Source organism: Carettochelys insculpta, chromosome 12, assembly GCF_033958435.1.
Source record: "Carettochelys insculpta isolate YL-2023 chromosome 12, ASM3395843v1, whole genome shotgun sequence".
NCBI lineage: Eukaryota > Metazoa > Chordata > Testudines > Carettochelyidae > Carettochelys > Carettochelys insculpta.
In genome coordinates this window covers 11,413,330-11,431,412 of record NC_134148.1, presented here as the reverse complement: position 1 = coordinate 11,431,412, position 18,083 = coordinate 11,413,330, and the positions used below count along the sequence as shown (strand labels likewise).

Sequence of the window (18,083 nt, the reverse complement as noted above, 5' to 3'; positions counted from 1 at the left end):
AGGTCCATTAAATCCAAATGGTTATACTGTATGACGATTGATGGACTGGGAAGGTCAGTCTCTCACTCTTGTCCTCTGCCCCTCCCTTTTCCCTTCCCCTCTCATGCCCCATTCTTCCCCTCACACCTCCATCTCCCTTTCCCAATTACCAGGAGAGGAGCTGCACAACAACCTGGCTCCTTCCACCTCCTGTGGTTCTTAGAGCGCTCAGAGCTGTAGCTCCTCCAGCCCCTGGCTCCAAGCCATCTGCACGAAGGCAGAGCATAGCTGCCACCCACAGCCTGCCAGCAGACAGCAACCTCCGATGCCATGGCTGCTGCTCAGCACCATTGAAGGCAGTGGCAGCCGGGTGCCAATACGCTCCATGCAGACGGGGTGGAGGAGACCTCCCGCACCCTGCTGCATCCTCCTACCCCCAGTGTGTCTCCTCCAGCCCCAGCAGTCCCAGCCACTGTGACAGCTCCAGTGGCCCCAGTGGCTCCTCTAGTCCCGACAGCACCAATGAGTTGCCAGCATGTACTTAGTGGACGGGGGCACTGGCAGACAACATCCTTTATTTCTGAAGTCCACTAAATCGGGGTCTTAAATTGAGGGTTTCCTGTACTGTAAGCTCATCAAAATGATCACATGGGCACAGTGAAGCCCCGCTGTGATCACGACCCTATTGTACTAGCACCACACAATATTTTAAGAATTCCTGACCCAAACAGCCAGCTATACTAAACTTGCTGGTTAATATTTGTCTTTTACAAATACAAATAATTCAGTATTTTTTCTTTACAATCCAATTCTGAAATATTCATCCATCATTTGCAAAAGACCACAGATTATTTGATAACTTATTTTATTACTATGTTTTCACCAAATTACTACTATCTATTCAGTGATAGAAGAGCAGAGACCCAATATTAAACAGAAAAATACAGTATATCAAACCTCTTTCTTCTCACCTACAGCCAAGCAGGACAGTTATTTACTCAAATGTGACTTAAACATTAGGACAATTTACTAAGCTTCATGTGAGAATGACCTGTTTAAATTTCAAACCTACTTTCAGGAACTGATGATTCTTCATCTTCTTTTTTTTTAGATTCCTTCTTACCCCAGAACCCACTAAACCACCCTCCACTTTTCTTCTCTCCATCAGCAGATTTCTTTCTCAGCAATTTCTGTCCTGATCTTATCACCTATAAGCCAAAGAACATTAATTAAAATTAATGTAAATGTTAGCTCCTCTGCATACTAATTTTTGTTTTCCCAGAAGTTAAACAATGGATTATCAAATGAAGTACAGGATTTAAAGTAATGAGACAGCCCAGAGACAAAGTCCTAACATAAATTGAAGTATTTGTTATACGAGCCTCTGTATTTTCAATGGTCAAAAATGATTCCTTGCCTAACATAACTGTTATTCTGTGTTGGGTCCTTCTATGTACTTATTCCAAAGAGGTTCCAATCTAACTGCAAACAACAACAAAAAAACCCAACACCACTCACTATGGAGAGATGAAAGAAGGGAAAAGAGCTATGCACTATTTACTCATAACATAGTTTAGAAACTTCTTCAGGTTTCCTAGAAATCCATTTTGATTATTCCATCATTTTAATTTGGTTCATTTATATTTAGGATTAATTATAGCTTTTAAGTAGCAAGGCCGCATGGAAAACTACCCCAAGTTCTAAGTGACAATCCCTCGCCCAAAGAACTTGAAATTTAAAGATGTGCCAAATTATTTCTTCAGCTGTCTTTAGCATAACTGCTTGATAAATATAAACTACATCAATGGTTTCCTTTCAATATGACACTATAAACTCAGAGGTTATGTTTTGTTTATCTGAGGCATCACAGCAGACCCAAAAAGTCAGAGAAGACTTTGCAATAGGTCAGCAAAGAGAACAATACTTTGTCAGACTTTTCAGCACCTTTCTAGATCAAGCCCCATATACAGATGCATTATTCTGGAGCGTCCAGTATGCTAGACAATAGCCATAAGTGGCTATTTGGCCAGAAGAGTGTGACTAGTTGGCTTAAACAATAAATATATTTTCAGAATAACCCAGCTAGTTCTTGATAGATTCAGAACTGATTGGATGCCATGGCATTTATGCTATGGAACAGAGATGTGCAGTGCTGGTAACACACAAACCCTGTGCCAAACCCAATCTATATATGGCTTCAGTATAACTGATTCTGGAATACTACATTCGGTTCTGGGCAATATGTTAAAAAAATACTAAAAAATGGCTCAATTACGAAGAGTAAAAAAACACCTGAAGAAATCCATATCATATTTATTCATAGTTTACTTAAGTGCTCATCTGGCTACCTGAGATGCATAGCTGACATGCCTGGGGGTAGTGAGGACATATATACCTCCAACCACCTCACACCATTCTGAGTGGAAGAAAAGCAACGCAAGTTGGTGTTTATTTCCTCTCCTTTCCTTGCTGGGGGCTGTCTCTAATTGTATGTGATCTCATCCTCACCATTCCCGATACCATTGCAGGTCAGGCCGATCAACTGTCTTACATCTCCACAGGTGTGGAAGGAAGTAGGGATTGTTTCTGCACAAGGTTTCTTGGTTCATTCTGTAACAGGACCTAACCTCCTCTCAATGCTTTTGAGATACCATCTAACAGATACTAGCACATACTATGTTTATATCGCATATTAAGCCACCCCAAAATGGATAACATCAATTTAGTATTTCATTGTTTAATATGCTGTCAGTCTTTCAGGATCACATGGAAAAGCCACATCTACAGATATCTCAATATGTGGGCACGGTATTTTTCCTTGGGCAAAAAAAAGGTGCAAGGGAACACCATTTAGACTTCTCCAATTAAGATCCACACTTGAAATGGCAGAAGAGAAGAATGCTGTGCTCCAATTAAGATCCCCACTCAGTCTGCCTAAGAAGGCTGTTCCCATCCTCCACACATGATCATTATTCATTCACCATTGTGACTTAGGCACAGCTGAAGCTGTTAGTTTGATGATGAAAAGAGAGAAGTCAGCCAGATTTCAGCCCTTTCTCCTTACGTCATCTAGGTTTGGTCAAAAAACCTTCCAAAACTATGTTGGCAAGAAATCGCTATACAAGCAATAACGAACCAGGCACAGAAAGAGATGAACTGGGAAATGAGTAAGGATTTCCCTAAAAACAGACATACTGCGTCAGACCACAGGACCATGTAACCCAGTTTCCGGTCTTCCAACAGCAGCCAATGACAGATGACCAGAGGGAGTGGACAGAACAGGTAATCATCAAGTGATCCCTTCCCGTCACCCATTTCCAGCCTCTGGCAAACAAAAGTTAGGGGCACCATTCCTACCTATCCTCCAATTACCACAATAAGACATGTTATAATCTTCTATTGAAGAATTTATTTTAACATGCTTTAGCTGTTTAAAGAGAATGTGGTACATCTAATCTAATGCAGGGTCAGGTATTTCCATGGTCAACCTCACACAGATGCTGTTCAGCAATGTGAGAGCAGATGTAAGCCTATGGGGGATTCCACTGAAAAGGGTGGGCTGAGAAAACCCTGTGCCCCAAGCATGCTACTGCATGGTGAGGAAATATGCCTCCAAGTCTAGTGCAGCATAAGATTTCCTTTGTCCCTCCTCACCTACATCCAACACGGGGGAAGGGATTAGGTTTAGGACTCAGGCTTCATGCCAAGATCGCCAAGCAGACTGAGGGATATGCAGATGGTACTGCCTGAATATATGTACACTCAAGTTTGTGGAACCTAGAGTCAGTGGTGCCTAGTTACATTTTTACTGAAAAAGAGGCCTGCCAGGTTCCTTGTTGTTTAACACAGTATTAAGTTGTGACCTCTGCATTTAATCAGACAGTGGTGTTTCTGTCATTGCTTCTGTCTCTGCCTCAACAGGCAAAATCTTCGTGGGCTGACAAAGAGAAATGATCTAACAGTCATATTTGTGGCGTATAACATTAACATTAGAGGAATATTACATTGAGATCAAGAATTTAGGCCATGCAGGAATATGAGTAGGCCTGCAATAGACTAAAGAAAGGGGAATACTTAGGTGTATTACTGGGGGCGCGGGGAATGACAAACATAGACCGGGCCCTGGAATACTGTGCCAGCAAAAGTATTAGACGTCTCAATGCCTGATACAAATTTAAGACTCAACACCAAACTAAAAAAAGATAGTTAGGAAACAGTCCAGCAAAAAGCAAACAGAACACAAAAAGTGCTTTTTCATATACCTTCTATATGTAGTTAAGATAACAAAACACTAAATTCTCCACAAGTCAGACCTCAACTTCATATACATAAATATCTGGCATTAACATTAGAAATTATTTATTTTACTACCTCAACTTGTGCTTGCTGTCTTGCTAAAACGATATTGAAAACATCAAGTGCTCTTTCTAGATCCTGTTAAACAAAGGAAATAAATACTATGTTTAGTATAAAATGAATGAACTTACGGACTCAAACTCTCATAATAACCTACCCCATACATCCACTTCTATAAATCCATTTAAGTTCCCTTTCCGGCCTCTACCTTTTACAATTCATCTCTCTGTAACATATCACTAGAAGGTGAAAGTTGTCCTAAAACAGAAATATTTAATAAACCAGTTTTCCAGCTCAATAATTGCTGGGAGTACATTTCAGTTGTAATTCAGGAAGTTGAACAAAACTGAAGATCACAAATCCTTTTAATAGTGGTCACATATTAACAAAAAATATGAAGGTTTTCTGATGGTTTGGAGTTGAAAATTGAAGTCTGCTCATGCAGAGGAGCTCTGAATTGCATGATGGAAAGCAACCAGCCACCAATTTAATAAAATCAAGGATTAGTTATCTTGTCTGTCTTTTCCCATATTATTCCCATATGTGTTTTAAGTTCATCCCTCTGAAGTAAATCATGGGCCCTCTTTCTCTCTCTAGAAAAAAAAAGTTTTAAAAACATAGCAGAAGTAACAGAATACTACTCCAGAGTATCCTTTAGCTTTAATCAAGTGTGAATATTAAGCAAGGTTCCTCTGCAAGAACCTTGTAATTGTAATTTAGTAAGATGGTTGCCCAGAAAGATGTCAAAAAATTAACTAAAATATTCAACAGTAAAGATAACAAGATGTACACCACTCTCAAATACACAACCATAACACACTCAAATATACCAAGTACCTTAATTTGTTGTTGTGTTTCTTCCGATAGTTTGCTTTGGGTTAATTTGCTCTTGTAAACATTTTTATAACTCTTCAAAAGTTGCCTATGGTGTTTCATGTTACTCCATGACCACATGCGAGTACATCTTCTGATATGAACTTCAAGAATGCTGTTAATTGCATATTTCCACCTGTAATAATTTTATTTTTATTTATCATTGCTAGATGCATTTTATGATTTACAATGTAAATGAAACAATAACTGGAGCAACTCATAGATACTATAAACAAAATAAACCTCGATCCACTGTTCAAGAAGTTAAGAAATTAAATAAGAAATTTTACACAAGTGTTGCACACAAGCATCTGGAATCACCTCACCTTTAACTACTAGACTATAGGTTTTAACTATTTGCACTCTGAATAGGGTAAATCTGGTGGTACACAGTGTAACATCAGGTTGAATGAAAAAGAACAACTCCTATTGTCCTTGGTTTATGTTCCAATGGCATATCATACTACAAATTACTCACGTATGATGGTCTCATCCAGGACCAACTGCAAATTAGCCCATTCGACTTCAGAATCAATCAGAGAACTGTCCCAACAGCCACAACGCTCAAAACAAAGTGGGCGGGACATACATTTGCTTAGTTTGACTAAATTGATAAGGTAATGTGCATTTAGCTGTTTTGCAAGCTGGAATATGTTCTATCTATGACATTCTGTATCAACTGCCTCTCTCTCTTCCTTAATGTGAAAAAGCTCATGTCTTCAACATTCCACGGAAGACCTCACAAGTTACTATAGCAAGACACCATATTTTTCTGTTCAGCTTTCAATTAGAACACAGAGTTGGCTAATTAACCACTTAGCTTAGAGAGAGGCATATGGAGACCACAATATCACTGTTTTGGCAGTAGCTCAAAAGAAATTTTACAGAAGTCTATTCACCTGCAAATCTTCAAGAAGCACTGAAATACTACTCTTAGGAACATTGTGAAATAAATACTAAACAATGTTCAGAAGAAAGGAGTTTAATTCCTCTCAACATACCTTTTTACTTCCATAATCAAATACAACATTGTTTTTTAAGATGGGGCATTTGTGACAGATGGTGAGAGTTTATGTAGTGAAAGACCACGCTACTGAGAACGTTCCTTCAAAATATCATTATATATTATTTTTGCTGCATCTGCCTGGGCAAGGTTGTACCATGTTCCCTTCCCCAACCTCCCCACATTGTGCCAGCCCCAGACCCACCCCAGCCAGTGCAGGGCTCAGACCAACCACTATCGGTGCCCATCTCCCAGCCAGTGCAGGGCCTGACCCAGCCCCAAAACAAAGCACCAGCCTCAGATCTGCACCAAGTTAGCGCAAGGACCTGGTCAGTCTCCCGAACAGAGTCTCCCCAACAGAGCTCCAACCCCCATATCATGGCAGCCCCTCCCTCTCCCCCAGCCACCACAGGGCCTGGTCCAACCCCCCAATGGACACTCCCACCCCCACCATGCCAACCCCACCCTCTCCCTCCCCAGCCAGTGTGGGACCCATCCCATCCCTCACAATGGAACCCCCACACTGTGCCAGCCCCAGCCCCTCTCACAGCCAGCACGGGGACTGGCCCACACACTTTGGATATGTATTACAATAAGCTTCTGTCTACAGCTTTCTTCCAGCCTAACTTCCTCTTGCAAGCGGAGATGTTACGGGTCCTCGAGTGAGCTAATTACTTATCCTAAACCACCAGTTCTAACTTAAATTTAGTCTATAAGATGCCACAAGAATTCTTGCTGTTCTCTTAAATTTAGTTGTGATGCTCAGAGTACCTTTTCCAGTCCTGAAAGAGAGCTCTGTATGGCTCAGAAACTGGTTTCTCTCACCAACAGAAGTTGGTCCAATAAAATTTACTAGCTCATCCACCTTGCCTACCTACTTGTTTAAATACAGTTTTCCCTAATGACATTACTTTAGAAGCAGAAAGTTAACATTGGACGAGCACCGCTTAGACCATCTTGTCTATTTTTAAAGCATATTAACAACAAAGCAAATTAACAACTAAATCAAGAGGCTTACAGATGGTTGCAACTGAAAGAGAAAGAATGATCACGGCCCATATGAAAGCTTCCAGCATTTATTACTCAGTGATCCAGTAACTGCAGGACATACAATGTGAAGTGTAATACATTTCTGTAAGGCAATGCATCTTACCATTGTTTGGCATTTTTATACAGAGGTACGTCTGGTCTGTATTTTCTGTATGGTACATTTCGAACCATGTAATCTATCGACTCCAGAAGGTCAATCACACTGAGGTACTACACACATGAAACAAAACATTATTTCTTACCATCACAGGTTTATATAGTTTAATTACATGCAATGATAAGGTTAAACTTAACTATTTAATAGTCCTCATTCCTTCCTGAAGTATATAGAAATTCATTTTCTGAGGGTAATAAAATATTGACACAGCATGTGACAGTATAAATTGTTGATTACATAAATCACAATAAAAAAGCATAATTTGTATTTTCATTAGTATACATGTCTCCCTGCAATAGAACTGTCAAGTTGGTTTCTCTCCCTTTGCTTCCACTCTGTGCATATCTTATAGATCTCCATTTTATTACTGGAATCCACACATCGATTTACTGGATTTCCCATGCTTTCTGTAATATAACCATGATGGCACACTTGGACTAGGCCAGACCTGAAAAACTTCAGTCTAAACACAAGAGCTTGACAAAATTCTAAGCAGCTGAAAAGGACTATGCCACTGGAAAATACACACTGCTTTCAATTTGCTGCGATTCAGTCATGCAACAGTCCCAAAGTCACGTCAGTGAATTATTCCATGTTACAAAGGCCATCTTCCTAGACCTGGTACCAGCTGTTCTCTACACTTATCATGCCGTCTTTAACGTTCATGGAAATGCTTCAAAAGTCTCATTTGCAACTGCTTCTGAGAACTGAATTTACACTTTCACTGCTATTTCCTCAAGTTCCCTTTAATTTCCATAGATTATTTTAATCAATATACCTTGATCAATTTCAAATAAATTGCCCACCACTCAAATTTTACCTTTTTGTATTTTTATTCACAAGTTCATTCTATTTCCTTAAGCTCAGTAAGTTTCTGGAAGTTCCCTTCTATATACACATACACCTCTCAAAGCTGCAGAACATTCTTATCAGAGTCTATTTTACACTATAATTAGCTTCTTCACAATGTGATGCTCACATTTCTACATACCATTCAAAGTGTTATTTAGGTTTAACTTCAAATACTACTCAGAAGGGTAAGCTGTATTAGTCTGAAGCTTCACAAAGAACAAGCAATCCTGTAGCATCTTAAAGTTTAACTAACTGAAATCCGTTTTCTGTCATACACCCATCAAAGCTCATTACCTAATAAATAAATGTGTTCATCTCTAAATATGGATGTGTATGGCTCTTATCCATGGCTCTCTCCTGAACCTATTAACCAAATTCAATATTTCCAATACCCGGTTTCCCCCACCTCCTATTTGGTGCCCTATAGCCGCTCTTCTTGTCCATGTACCATTATGCCAAATCACACCAATACCACACTATTCTTCACATTGTCACTGACACAGAAACTAGGTCCTATGTGACCATGGAGCACCACCAGATGCATTTATATATGTCACCATAACAGCGATTATCTAGCAGAAATTAATGTTTGTAACATGAATATTAAATTTCTCAAATGGGGGGTCCTGACCCAAAAGAGTTGAAGGGGAGTTTACAGTATTCCCAAGCTTACTTCTGCACTACCCACAGAGTTGGGCGGCCAAACAGCAGCAGCTACTGGCTGGCACCCAGCTCTGAAAGGAGCACACTGTCAGCAGAAATAAGAGTGACAATACCATACCATGACAGCCTTACTTTTGCTTTGATGCTGGCAGCAGTACTACCTTAGAGCTGGGCTCCCAGCCAGCCAGCAGTCACCACTCTTTAGCTGTCTGTCTCTGAAGGCAGTGTTGCTGCAGCAGCACAGAAGGCTTGGTGCTTTTTTGGGTCAGGACCCCTACAATTACATAGCCATGTTATTTCAGATTTAAATAGCTGAAATCATGAAATGTATGGTTTTTAAAACCCTAGGACCTTGAAATTGACCAAAAAGGAATATGAATTTGGTTACGCCCTTATCATGAACCAACAGCACCAGGCAATCCCTGTTACAAGGCACCCAAAAAGAAGCCACTACACTTGCCCAGGTTTATCACTGTACAAATGTTACTGTCTCATTGAATGTCTATAGGCAAGGTCATAATCCTTACACAGTGATTAAAAAAATTTCAGATAACTTACCTGTGGTTTAGTGAGTTCAACGGCAATATTCTGTACTTCTATATTCCAATCGAGTTTTGGAGTTTTTAATTCAGTTTCTGCATGTGGGTTGATGTAGAGTTTTGCAGAGGCTGATATTGGCCTAAAAACTTCAAGATACAAAATATGTTTAATGCTATGGTACTGACTGGCACAAAATTAGTCAAAACCAGTAAAGAAAACTACTACTACACAAATTCTGCCATGAGTGGTATTCTGAAGGATCCTGTGATATCTGGTAATGAAAAGGACATAATGTGATGTAATACATTTTCTTAAGAATCACAATTTGAACTGAAATCATAACTAAGTTTCATATTCACAGAAAAAAACATTAAACTAAACTAAGAAACTAAAATGGCAAGAGCACATGTTCTAATAGGTGATGATCACTGTAGCTAAACATTTTACAAATTTTTAAGCTTGCATTACCTACAACAGGTTAACATTTCAGATAAATATTATTATGTTAACTGTGCCCCTTTAAAACTATCACAGTGATAAAATAATTCTTCTTTCTAACCAACTACAGTAGAAGTGTACTATTGGGAAACTAAGAATGCGAGCTGCAAGTTATGGCAGATGATTTTGTGATTAATAATTAACTATACAAGGAGATGATAAAAGAAAACTGACTGCAGTACTGGCTACCAGGAAGGACACCACTACAGCAAGGCTAGAGAAAAATATTCCATCAAGCCTAGTTTTCAAAAGACAGATTGGAAGTTAAGGAAAAGTTATCATTTCACACCCAAGTAACACACTCTGTAGATGAACTATTATTTTTAAATCCAAATAAGGAAATTTGAAGAGCAAGAGGAGAAAATGAAGACGCAATCATTCCTCAGTATTCTCTGTAATTGGTTTATCAAGTTATTTAAGTTATCTGAAGCCCACAATGTTCTTTATGATCTCCTTGAAGAAGATGGAAGGTATTCAGTACAAGGACTGTGGCAACGATACATCATTTACTATGTTAATGTCGGGAAAATGTAAAATATTTGGTAAATTCTAAAGCCTTTGTACTGTCTCACTTGAGGACATAAAACTAAGATAGGTTATCTTAACTAACCTCTACCTGACCTACTACTTATCCCTTTTTCTAATATTTAAAATAAGGTTATTAGCTCAGCATGAACATTTTATACTAAGCAGGAGTCCTTGCTTAAATGGCACAATCATTTTTTAAATCCATGTCTACTCATAGTATAAAATTCTCATAATCACAAATTTAAAAGATTGGCTTTAATAAAGCTTACTCTTCAAGGAGGAAGATTGACATCTGTGCCCCTTTTTGCTTCATCATAATGCATAGACAAGTTTTTACTTATTTTCAAGAATTAATATTTTGTTTAAATTTCTGGAGTATCACATCCTGACTTTTCTGGTTTTTTTGGTCAATACAGGACCATTTTTTTTCTTCACAAGATTCTGAATTAAGCTTTATTGGTTTTGCAGGAAGAGATCTGTGTTCAGCTGTCTAATTCTTCACGTTTCCCTTTGCACCTGTGATGTCATACCATGTTTCCAACACAGAAATGTAAAGTCATTTACGAAAACAGGGTAAACACTACCGGTAACCTCTAACGTCAAAAAAGTGAGGGAAGTAGAAGAGTATGAGACAACACCATTGACAACATTTGTAATTTCTTCTTTAATATGACAAACAAATGAAATATGGTACAACCTTCTTCTCCCTCCACAATCACAGGCATCATAGAAGACTTTACCACAAAAATTGTCTCCCAACTTTTATTCTGAAAACCTTAAACATGGCAAAGTACTTGCAACTACTATATATGAATATACCCTTTACCATACTTACTATACTGGTAGTTTTGAGGTTGGTTGCTGCTGGAAGGAACTCCTTTTTTTAGCTGGTCCTGCAAATGGAAATAATTTAATAATTTGAGGCCTTAACTGTGTTGCTTACTATTCATGAATCTGCAGAACCCATAACTAAGAGATAGAGGATACTCTTCAGTAAGCAAGTCAGAAGCTTTTGACCCATATATTGTGTATAACTGTCGTCATTGAAGGTTACACAAACATTTCAGTAGCAACTGAGAACTGTAGTTTTTATTTTAGGTTCTGGAAATACCAACTTTTCATATATATCCTGGTCATGCTCTTTACACTTCAGATAACGTATGTAATTACTGGATTATGAAAACTGCTTTATATTGTTTTTATTCCAGCTTTTACATTAAAAATATAAAGGAGGAAAAATTAGGTGCATGGTTTAAGCACACTTATAGCAATTTTATTTTGGAAAAGGAAATGTAATTTATATTACCCCCCAAAATAAAGAAAATTAGATATGGGAAGCACTTAAACCATATTCAAATATAAGTAACACACTAATACGGAATCCCAAATATCCATAGTTAAGAACAAACTATAATTCAGACTAAAATCCATCAATGTTTGCTTATCAGGTATTGCTAGAACACAGTCAACAGTTTATACAAACATTTCTTTATTGGAAAAATAATCAGATTTTTTTTTAAATATTGTTTTTATCAGAAGGGGATTTTGTCAAAACTTTTGTTGAAGTGTTTCTTTCCCCTAACTCTCTGTAAACCTAATTTGTAATTTAATATGAGGTTGCTTTCTATTCACAATATTTGTATTTCATCATATATCCTGTCTGCTGGACTATATTAATCAAAGCTAACAGTCAAATAGGGATATTTAATATGCAGTAACCAAACTCACAAACAACCTTATATTTTCGTTACTTAGAAACATCAAGCCTATTGCTCCGAAAGTGACAGATTGCTAAGGCTTACACAGTTTATCATCGCTAACACCAGGCAGACTAATCAGCCATTTATCAAACTGACTTCTTGAGAATTAATCTTAAAATGAATGCCCACCCCCCTCACCCTCTGCCAACATCCTGTTTAGAAGGAAGAACCAGTCCTCTGGGAAACAGGGTTTCCTGAAAACTATGTAAACTGGATGTTTTTCTCTGGATAACACTCTTCGTACAAAGATAAAACTACTTCATATGTGGGCAACAGTTAATCCATGGATCATGATATGCCTGTAAGGGGCTTAGTCAGACACCTCATTAATCTGCTTCTGGATGACAAGCCCAATTTAAAAGCAATACAGCTCGTTACAAATTTCACAGATGTGTTTTACTGAATAAAAGGGATTAAAAAAAATCCCAGAATATTCATTGCAAACTGTCTTTACAAGTTTAACAATCTGATATTCCTGTTTAGTTTGTAGTTTAATTCTTCTCTGATTAAAAATCTTGATACATGGTTCTCTGCAAAGCTTAGCTTATGTTAATACTGGTTTTAAAACAACTGGACAGACCATGAAGTTCTTTGCTTATTAATTTAGCCTTAAATTTTCATCTAATGAAAGAACTCCCTGCATCTTTAAGTGCCCCTTTCTCTGTCTCATCACCTATAAAAGCATACATTTAATGAAGCCTGAAAGTAACAAACAAGCTAAAAGGAAAAAAGATCCTGAATAAAAGACAGGAGGTACAAGAGGGAAGCCCCATTATTTTGCACACAGAAATCAGCTGAAACTTTGGGCAGTAAACCCTGACTCTGCTTAAGCAGCATTAGTCTTCACCTTTTACTTTATGGGAAGCGTCTGAAGATGCAAACACAAGGGATGATCAGGGTGGGAGAACTAGCTTGTGTTGACCCAGTTCCCCAACCCAGCAACCAAGTGGCTATTTAATAGACGCATAGCTCCAGATGCTCCTACTGATACTGTAGCAGCAGCAGCACCTGAGAGCCCCATGCCCCTTTTAATCAGGCCTGGAGGCAACTTTCCCCTTTGCACCCTCCATCAGCAGGCCTGACCCTTAGACAGTGGGACAAAGAGCAGCTGGAGAACTACAGACCCATCAGCCTCACCTCAGTCCCCAGAAAAATTATAGAGGGAATCCTCAAGGTATCCCTTTTGAAACATTTGGAAGGGAGGAAAATCACCAGGAACAACCAACATGGATGCACCAAGAGTAACTCATACCTCACCGACCTGACTGTCTTCTGTGAGAAAGTAACGAGCCCCGTGGATATGGAAAAGCTGGTGGACGTGATATACCTTGACTTTAGAAAAGCCTTCGATGTGGTCTCATGCACTATTCTTGCCAGGAAGTTTAGAAAGTATGGACTGTAAGGTGGCTAGAAAGCTGGCTACACTGTTGAGCTAAGTGGGTAGTCATCAAAGGCTTTATGTTCAGTTGGAATCAAGTGGAGTACTCCAAGTGTTGGTTCTATGAACAGTTTTGTTCATCATCTTCATTAATGACTTAGATTGCACCCTCAGCAAGTTCACAGATGACACTAAGCTAGAGAGAGATAGAAACACTGAAAGGTAGAGACAGGGTTCAGAGTGACCTACATGATCTGGAGCATGGGGACAAAAGAACTCTGATGAGGTTTAGCAAGGACAATTTTCGAGTTCTTCAGTGGATGGAGGAACACCATGCACCTCTACAGGCTGGGGATCAACTGGCTATGCAGTGGTTCAGCGGAAAAGGACCTGGGGATTAGTGAATGAGAAACTGGAGTCAACAGTGTTCCCTTGTAGCCAAAAAGGATAACAAGATACTGGGGTGCATTAGAAGGAACACTGCGAGAAGATTTAAGGAAGTGATTGTTCCCCTTTATTTAGCATTGGTGAGGCCACATCTGAACTAATGCATCCAATTCTGGGCCCCCATTACAGAAAGAATGTTGACACACTGGAGAGATTCCAGTGGAGAGCAACAAAAACCATCAGGGGGCTGGAGCACATGATTTGTGAGAAGAGATTAGGCTTATCCTACAGAAGAGTAAGGCGGCGGAGGGTTAATAGCAACCTTCAACTACCTGAAGGGGGATTCCAAAGAGGCTGGAGAGAGGCTGTTCTCAGTGGTGACAGATGACCAAATGAGGAGCAATGGTTTCCAGTTGCATGAGGGAGGGAAGGTCTAGGTTGGATATTAGGAAAAACTATTTCAATGGGCTACAGCTACACTACAGATATCTTTCGAAAGAAGTCCGTTTGGAAGATCTCTGCCAAAAGAGCTTCCTTCGAAAAAGTCCATCCACACACAAAAAAAGTGGATGAAAAGAGTGATCTGCTCTTTCAAAAGACAGTGTCCACACAGCCTCAACTCTTTCAAAAGAGCAGGCCAGGGATCAAAAAAATCAGATTCCATGAGGCCTGCTTTTTTTCGCAAAAAAGGCCAGCGGAGTGTCTAGGCATGCTTTTTCCTCCTCTCCCCCACAAAACAAGTTTTCAAAAAAAGGCACTCTTCCTGATCTGGGAGCGGAAGAGGGCTTCCAGAAGAAGAGCTGTGTTCTTTCAATTTCAAATCAAAAGAGCACACTGTGCGTGTAGACACTCCGCATGTTCTTTCAGAAAAGGCCGGATTTTCCGCAAACTTGCTCGTGCAGATGCAGATTAGGAGGGTGGTGAAGTTAAGGAGGCAGTGGAATCTCCATCCCTAGAGGCTGCTAGAAAAATCCATTTTCCATCACGTGAATAAGGATGAAACAGAAATCACTATCAGAACAAAATGCCACAGCTTACAAATTTTCCCAAAATAAAATAAAATTAAAAATGTGTGTTGGGACAAGCAAATATTTCATCTTGCTTAATTTGAAAATATTTTGTTTCAATTTTGACTTCTTATAGAAAAAAAATTTTGAAACACAAAGTCATTTCAAAATGTTAAAATGGGGTATTTTCCCAAAGCCCTTCCACCATGTTCTGCATGAAATTTAGACAATTATGATTTCATACAAAATTCTGTTTTAATCAAAATAGAATACTATTGCTCTGATACACTAAAAAGCCTACAGGCTCTATGTGGAAAATGTTATCTATCAGTGTATATTGTTCCAGGCAAAAGTCTACAAGCAAAATTTTCTTAAGTACGAAGCTATAGGATTTATGACATAGGACACCTGAGCCACCCTCACAAGTGTCACACTTACTTCTCTTTGAAAAAGTCCATTTGCATTCATCCTCTGCTAGCATCCATGCACACACTCAATTTGGAATTTTTTTGCATCTGTTCAAGCTTTTGAAAATTGAGTCTGAGTATAATTTCTTAGGCCATCAGTTAGCTAAATTTATAAGCTTCACATTGGAATCTCCTATTTGAACATATCAGACTCAACCATGAGGTGCACAGAGACGTACGCCATTTACGTAGGTTTTGACTAAACAGCCAAATCAGTAAGTGAAAAATATTTCAATTAAAAAACAACAAAAATTAGATGTCTGCCTTCAAAAAACGATCAAGGAAAAGTAAAATGGCTCAACAATACTTCTGAAAATACACTTTACAAAGGACCATAAACCTGCAAGACACTGAACAAAGTTCTACCTCACTTAAACAACAAATCTCAAAGTATCATCTGTTAGTCATTACTTAACAATGAGTCCATCCGTTTAATCACATTTTTGAAGAAGCCGTGTGATGTAATCTGCTTACTGGTAAATGGTGATTTTGCACATCAGAGGTCTTTAACAAGTGCACAGAAAAAAAGAAAAGGTTTACATTTGGCCATAGGCACAATCACTATTAAAACCCAACCTAACTGTCACTCAAAACTAGATTGGAAGATTTCTTGATCTAATTGACTTTTAAGAAATGTAACCATCAGCATAAAAAGAGCAACAGTCGATTGTAAACACAGCAGAAAGTACATTTGCCTACATTTCTATTTCAGTTAAATTATCATGCTCCTATTTTAATGCATTATATTCTCTTTTTGCCTGAGTTATTTTTACAAGATCATGTATTAGTTATTGTAAAGAATGAAGGAAACTCTTACAGGCCGATTTAGATTTAGATTATAGCAGCTTGATAGAACTAAAATCAGACCGTCAACTTAAATGTAGATCTGGCATTTTCTCTTAGCCCAATCATTCATGCTATAGTCAAGTCTGGTCCTAGCCCTCATGTCAGCTTCATTACTTTTCTCAAATGCACACAAAAAACTGTTGCTATAATCATCTTTCTGCCTCATAATACCTACCAACTGTCCTCTTATCACTTTACATCTCCCTCATTCACCACCATATCTAATACAAGCTCCATCTTTGTGTTTAAAACCCATTGCCGTTTAGCTCTGTCCTATTTTTCATATATACCAACTTAAAAGCCACCACTCTATCTTTCCTCTGCCAACAGCAGCCGCCTTGTTAATGTTAATGCATATGACTGGGGAAGGGACAACAAAATCTGTAGATCACCCTCTTACTCTTCAAGTTCATCCTCTAAAACTACCTTTGTTGCAATGACTACAAATTACTTCCATCCGGTAGTGCTGTAAACACAGGCTTCCATTTTAATGCCCAAGATGGTTTTGTTAGGTCATATTCTCAACCTCCCACATTTGCTTTTATTGTTCTATCACATACTGTGTCCAAAACCTCAACTGTAAGATCTGTGGGGCAAAGAATATCGTTGTTACTTGTAGCTGCAGACAAGAACTGTGACAATATTACCATCGTCATCACAGTCAGCAATGGACAACCAACACCAGTGTAACTGAACCACCTAACAAAACAAAAAGCAGTCAAGTAGCACTTTAAAGACTAGCAAAATAGTTTATTAGGTGAGCTTTCATGGGACAGACCCAGAAGTGGGTCTGTCCCACGAAAGCTCACCTAATAAACTATTTTGCTAGTCTTTAAAGTGCTACTTGACTGCTTTTTGTTTTGATAGTGTATAGACTAGCATGGCTTCCTCTCTGTTACTGAACCACCTAAGTCTGGCTTTGGTCTATCCACTACTTCAGTTCCCTCTTTCAAATGTTCTCCTGGCTTTCCAAGTGGCCAAGTTACCAAGATGTGTCATAAAAAGCCCACTCCTTCCCAAAATCTGAAGTCTAAACAAACTAATATTCTGTCGCAGACAAACTGGGCACAGTCTATGTCTAAACTAGCATTCCTCTTTCGAAAGAGACACGCAAATGAGGGGAATCAAAAATGTAAATAATTTACATATCTGGCACCTCATTGGCATATTCTTCTTTCGAAAGGAAAGCAGCGTAGATGTGGCTCTTACTAAAGTAATCCCCATCTTTGACAAAACCCTTCTTCCTATTTTTTTTAAAAGGAAGAAGGGTTCTTTCAAAGATGGGGGTTTACTTTCCAAAGAGCTGCATCTACACTGCTTTTCTTCTGCTGCTGCCTGGTTCCCAGCTCCCCACCACTCACAATTTTGACTTGCGTTATTGCAAGAAATGTGTAAGTCAAAACATGTAAGTTAGAGATCTACTGTACAATAAACCTTTTCATACCCCACATTTTATTATCCAGAACTCTCAAATACCCAGCATTTTAACCAGTAGTAAATTTTAGTTACATTTTTCCATATGTACCGTATAGTGAAAGCAAATACAAATAAATACAGCAAATACAAGTTTACACCGTACAATACTACTATTGGTAAATAAAGTCATTTTCATACATATTTGTTTCTTAATTTCTAATCTTGCTTGTCTTTAGCGTTATGTATTACTAGGTATACCCCTGTATAATCCAGAATATTTGAACATCTAGCAACCTCCCGCTCCCAGGGCTTCTGGATATGAA

General features: G+C 38.7%; 1 protein-coding gene across 3 annotated transcripts in view; it reads right to left on the bottom strand.

Moving 5' to 3' along the window:
• VPS13C (vacuolar protein sorting 13 homolog C) overlaps positions 1-18,083 on the bottom strand; it is a 262,583-nt gene that overhangs the window by 219,427 nt on the left and 25,073 nt on the right. For all 3 annotated transcript variants that reach the window (XM_075007275.1, XM_075007277.1, XM_075007276.1), the window contains exons 10-15: positions 11,335-11,392; positions 9,492-9,619; positions 7,365-7,471; positions 5,173-5,344; positions 4,351-4,413; positions 1,052-1,187 (exon numbers count right to left, since the gene is read on the bottom strand). In XM_075007275.1, the coding sequence (XP_074863376.1) occupies positions 1,052-1,187; positions 4,351-4,413; positions 5,173-5,344; positions 7,365-7,471; positions 9,492-9,619; positions 11,335-11,392 (664 nt within the window). The remainder of the gene's footprint in view (positions 1-1,051; positions 1,188-4,350; positions 4,414-5,172; positions 5,345-7,364; positions 7,472-9,491; positions 9,620-11,334; positions 11,393-18,083) is intronic.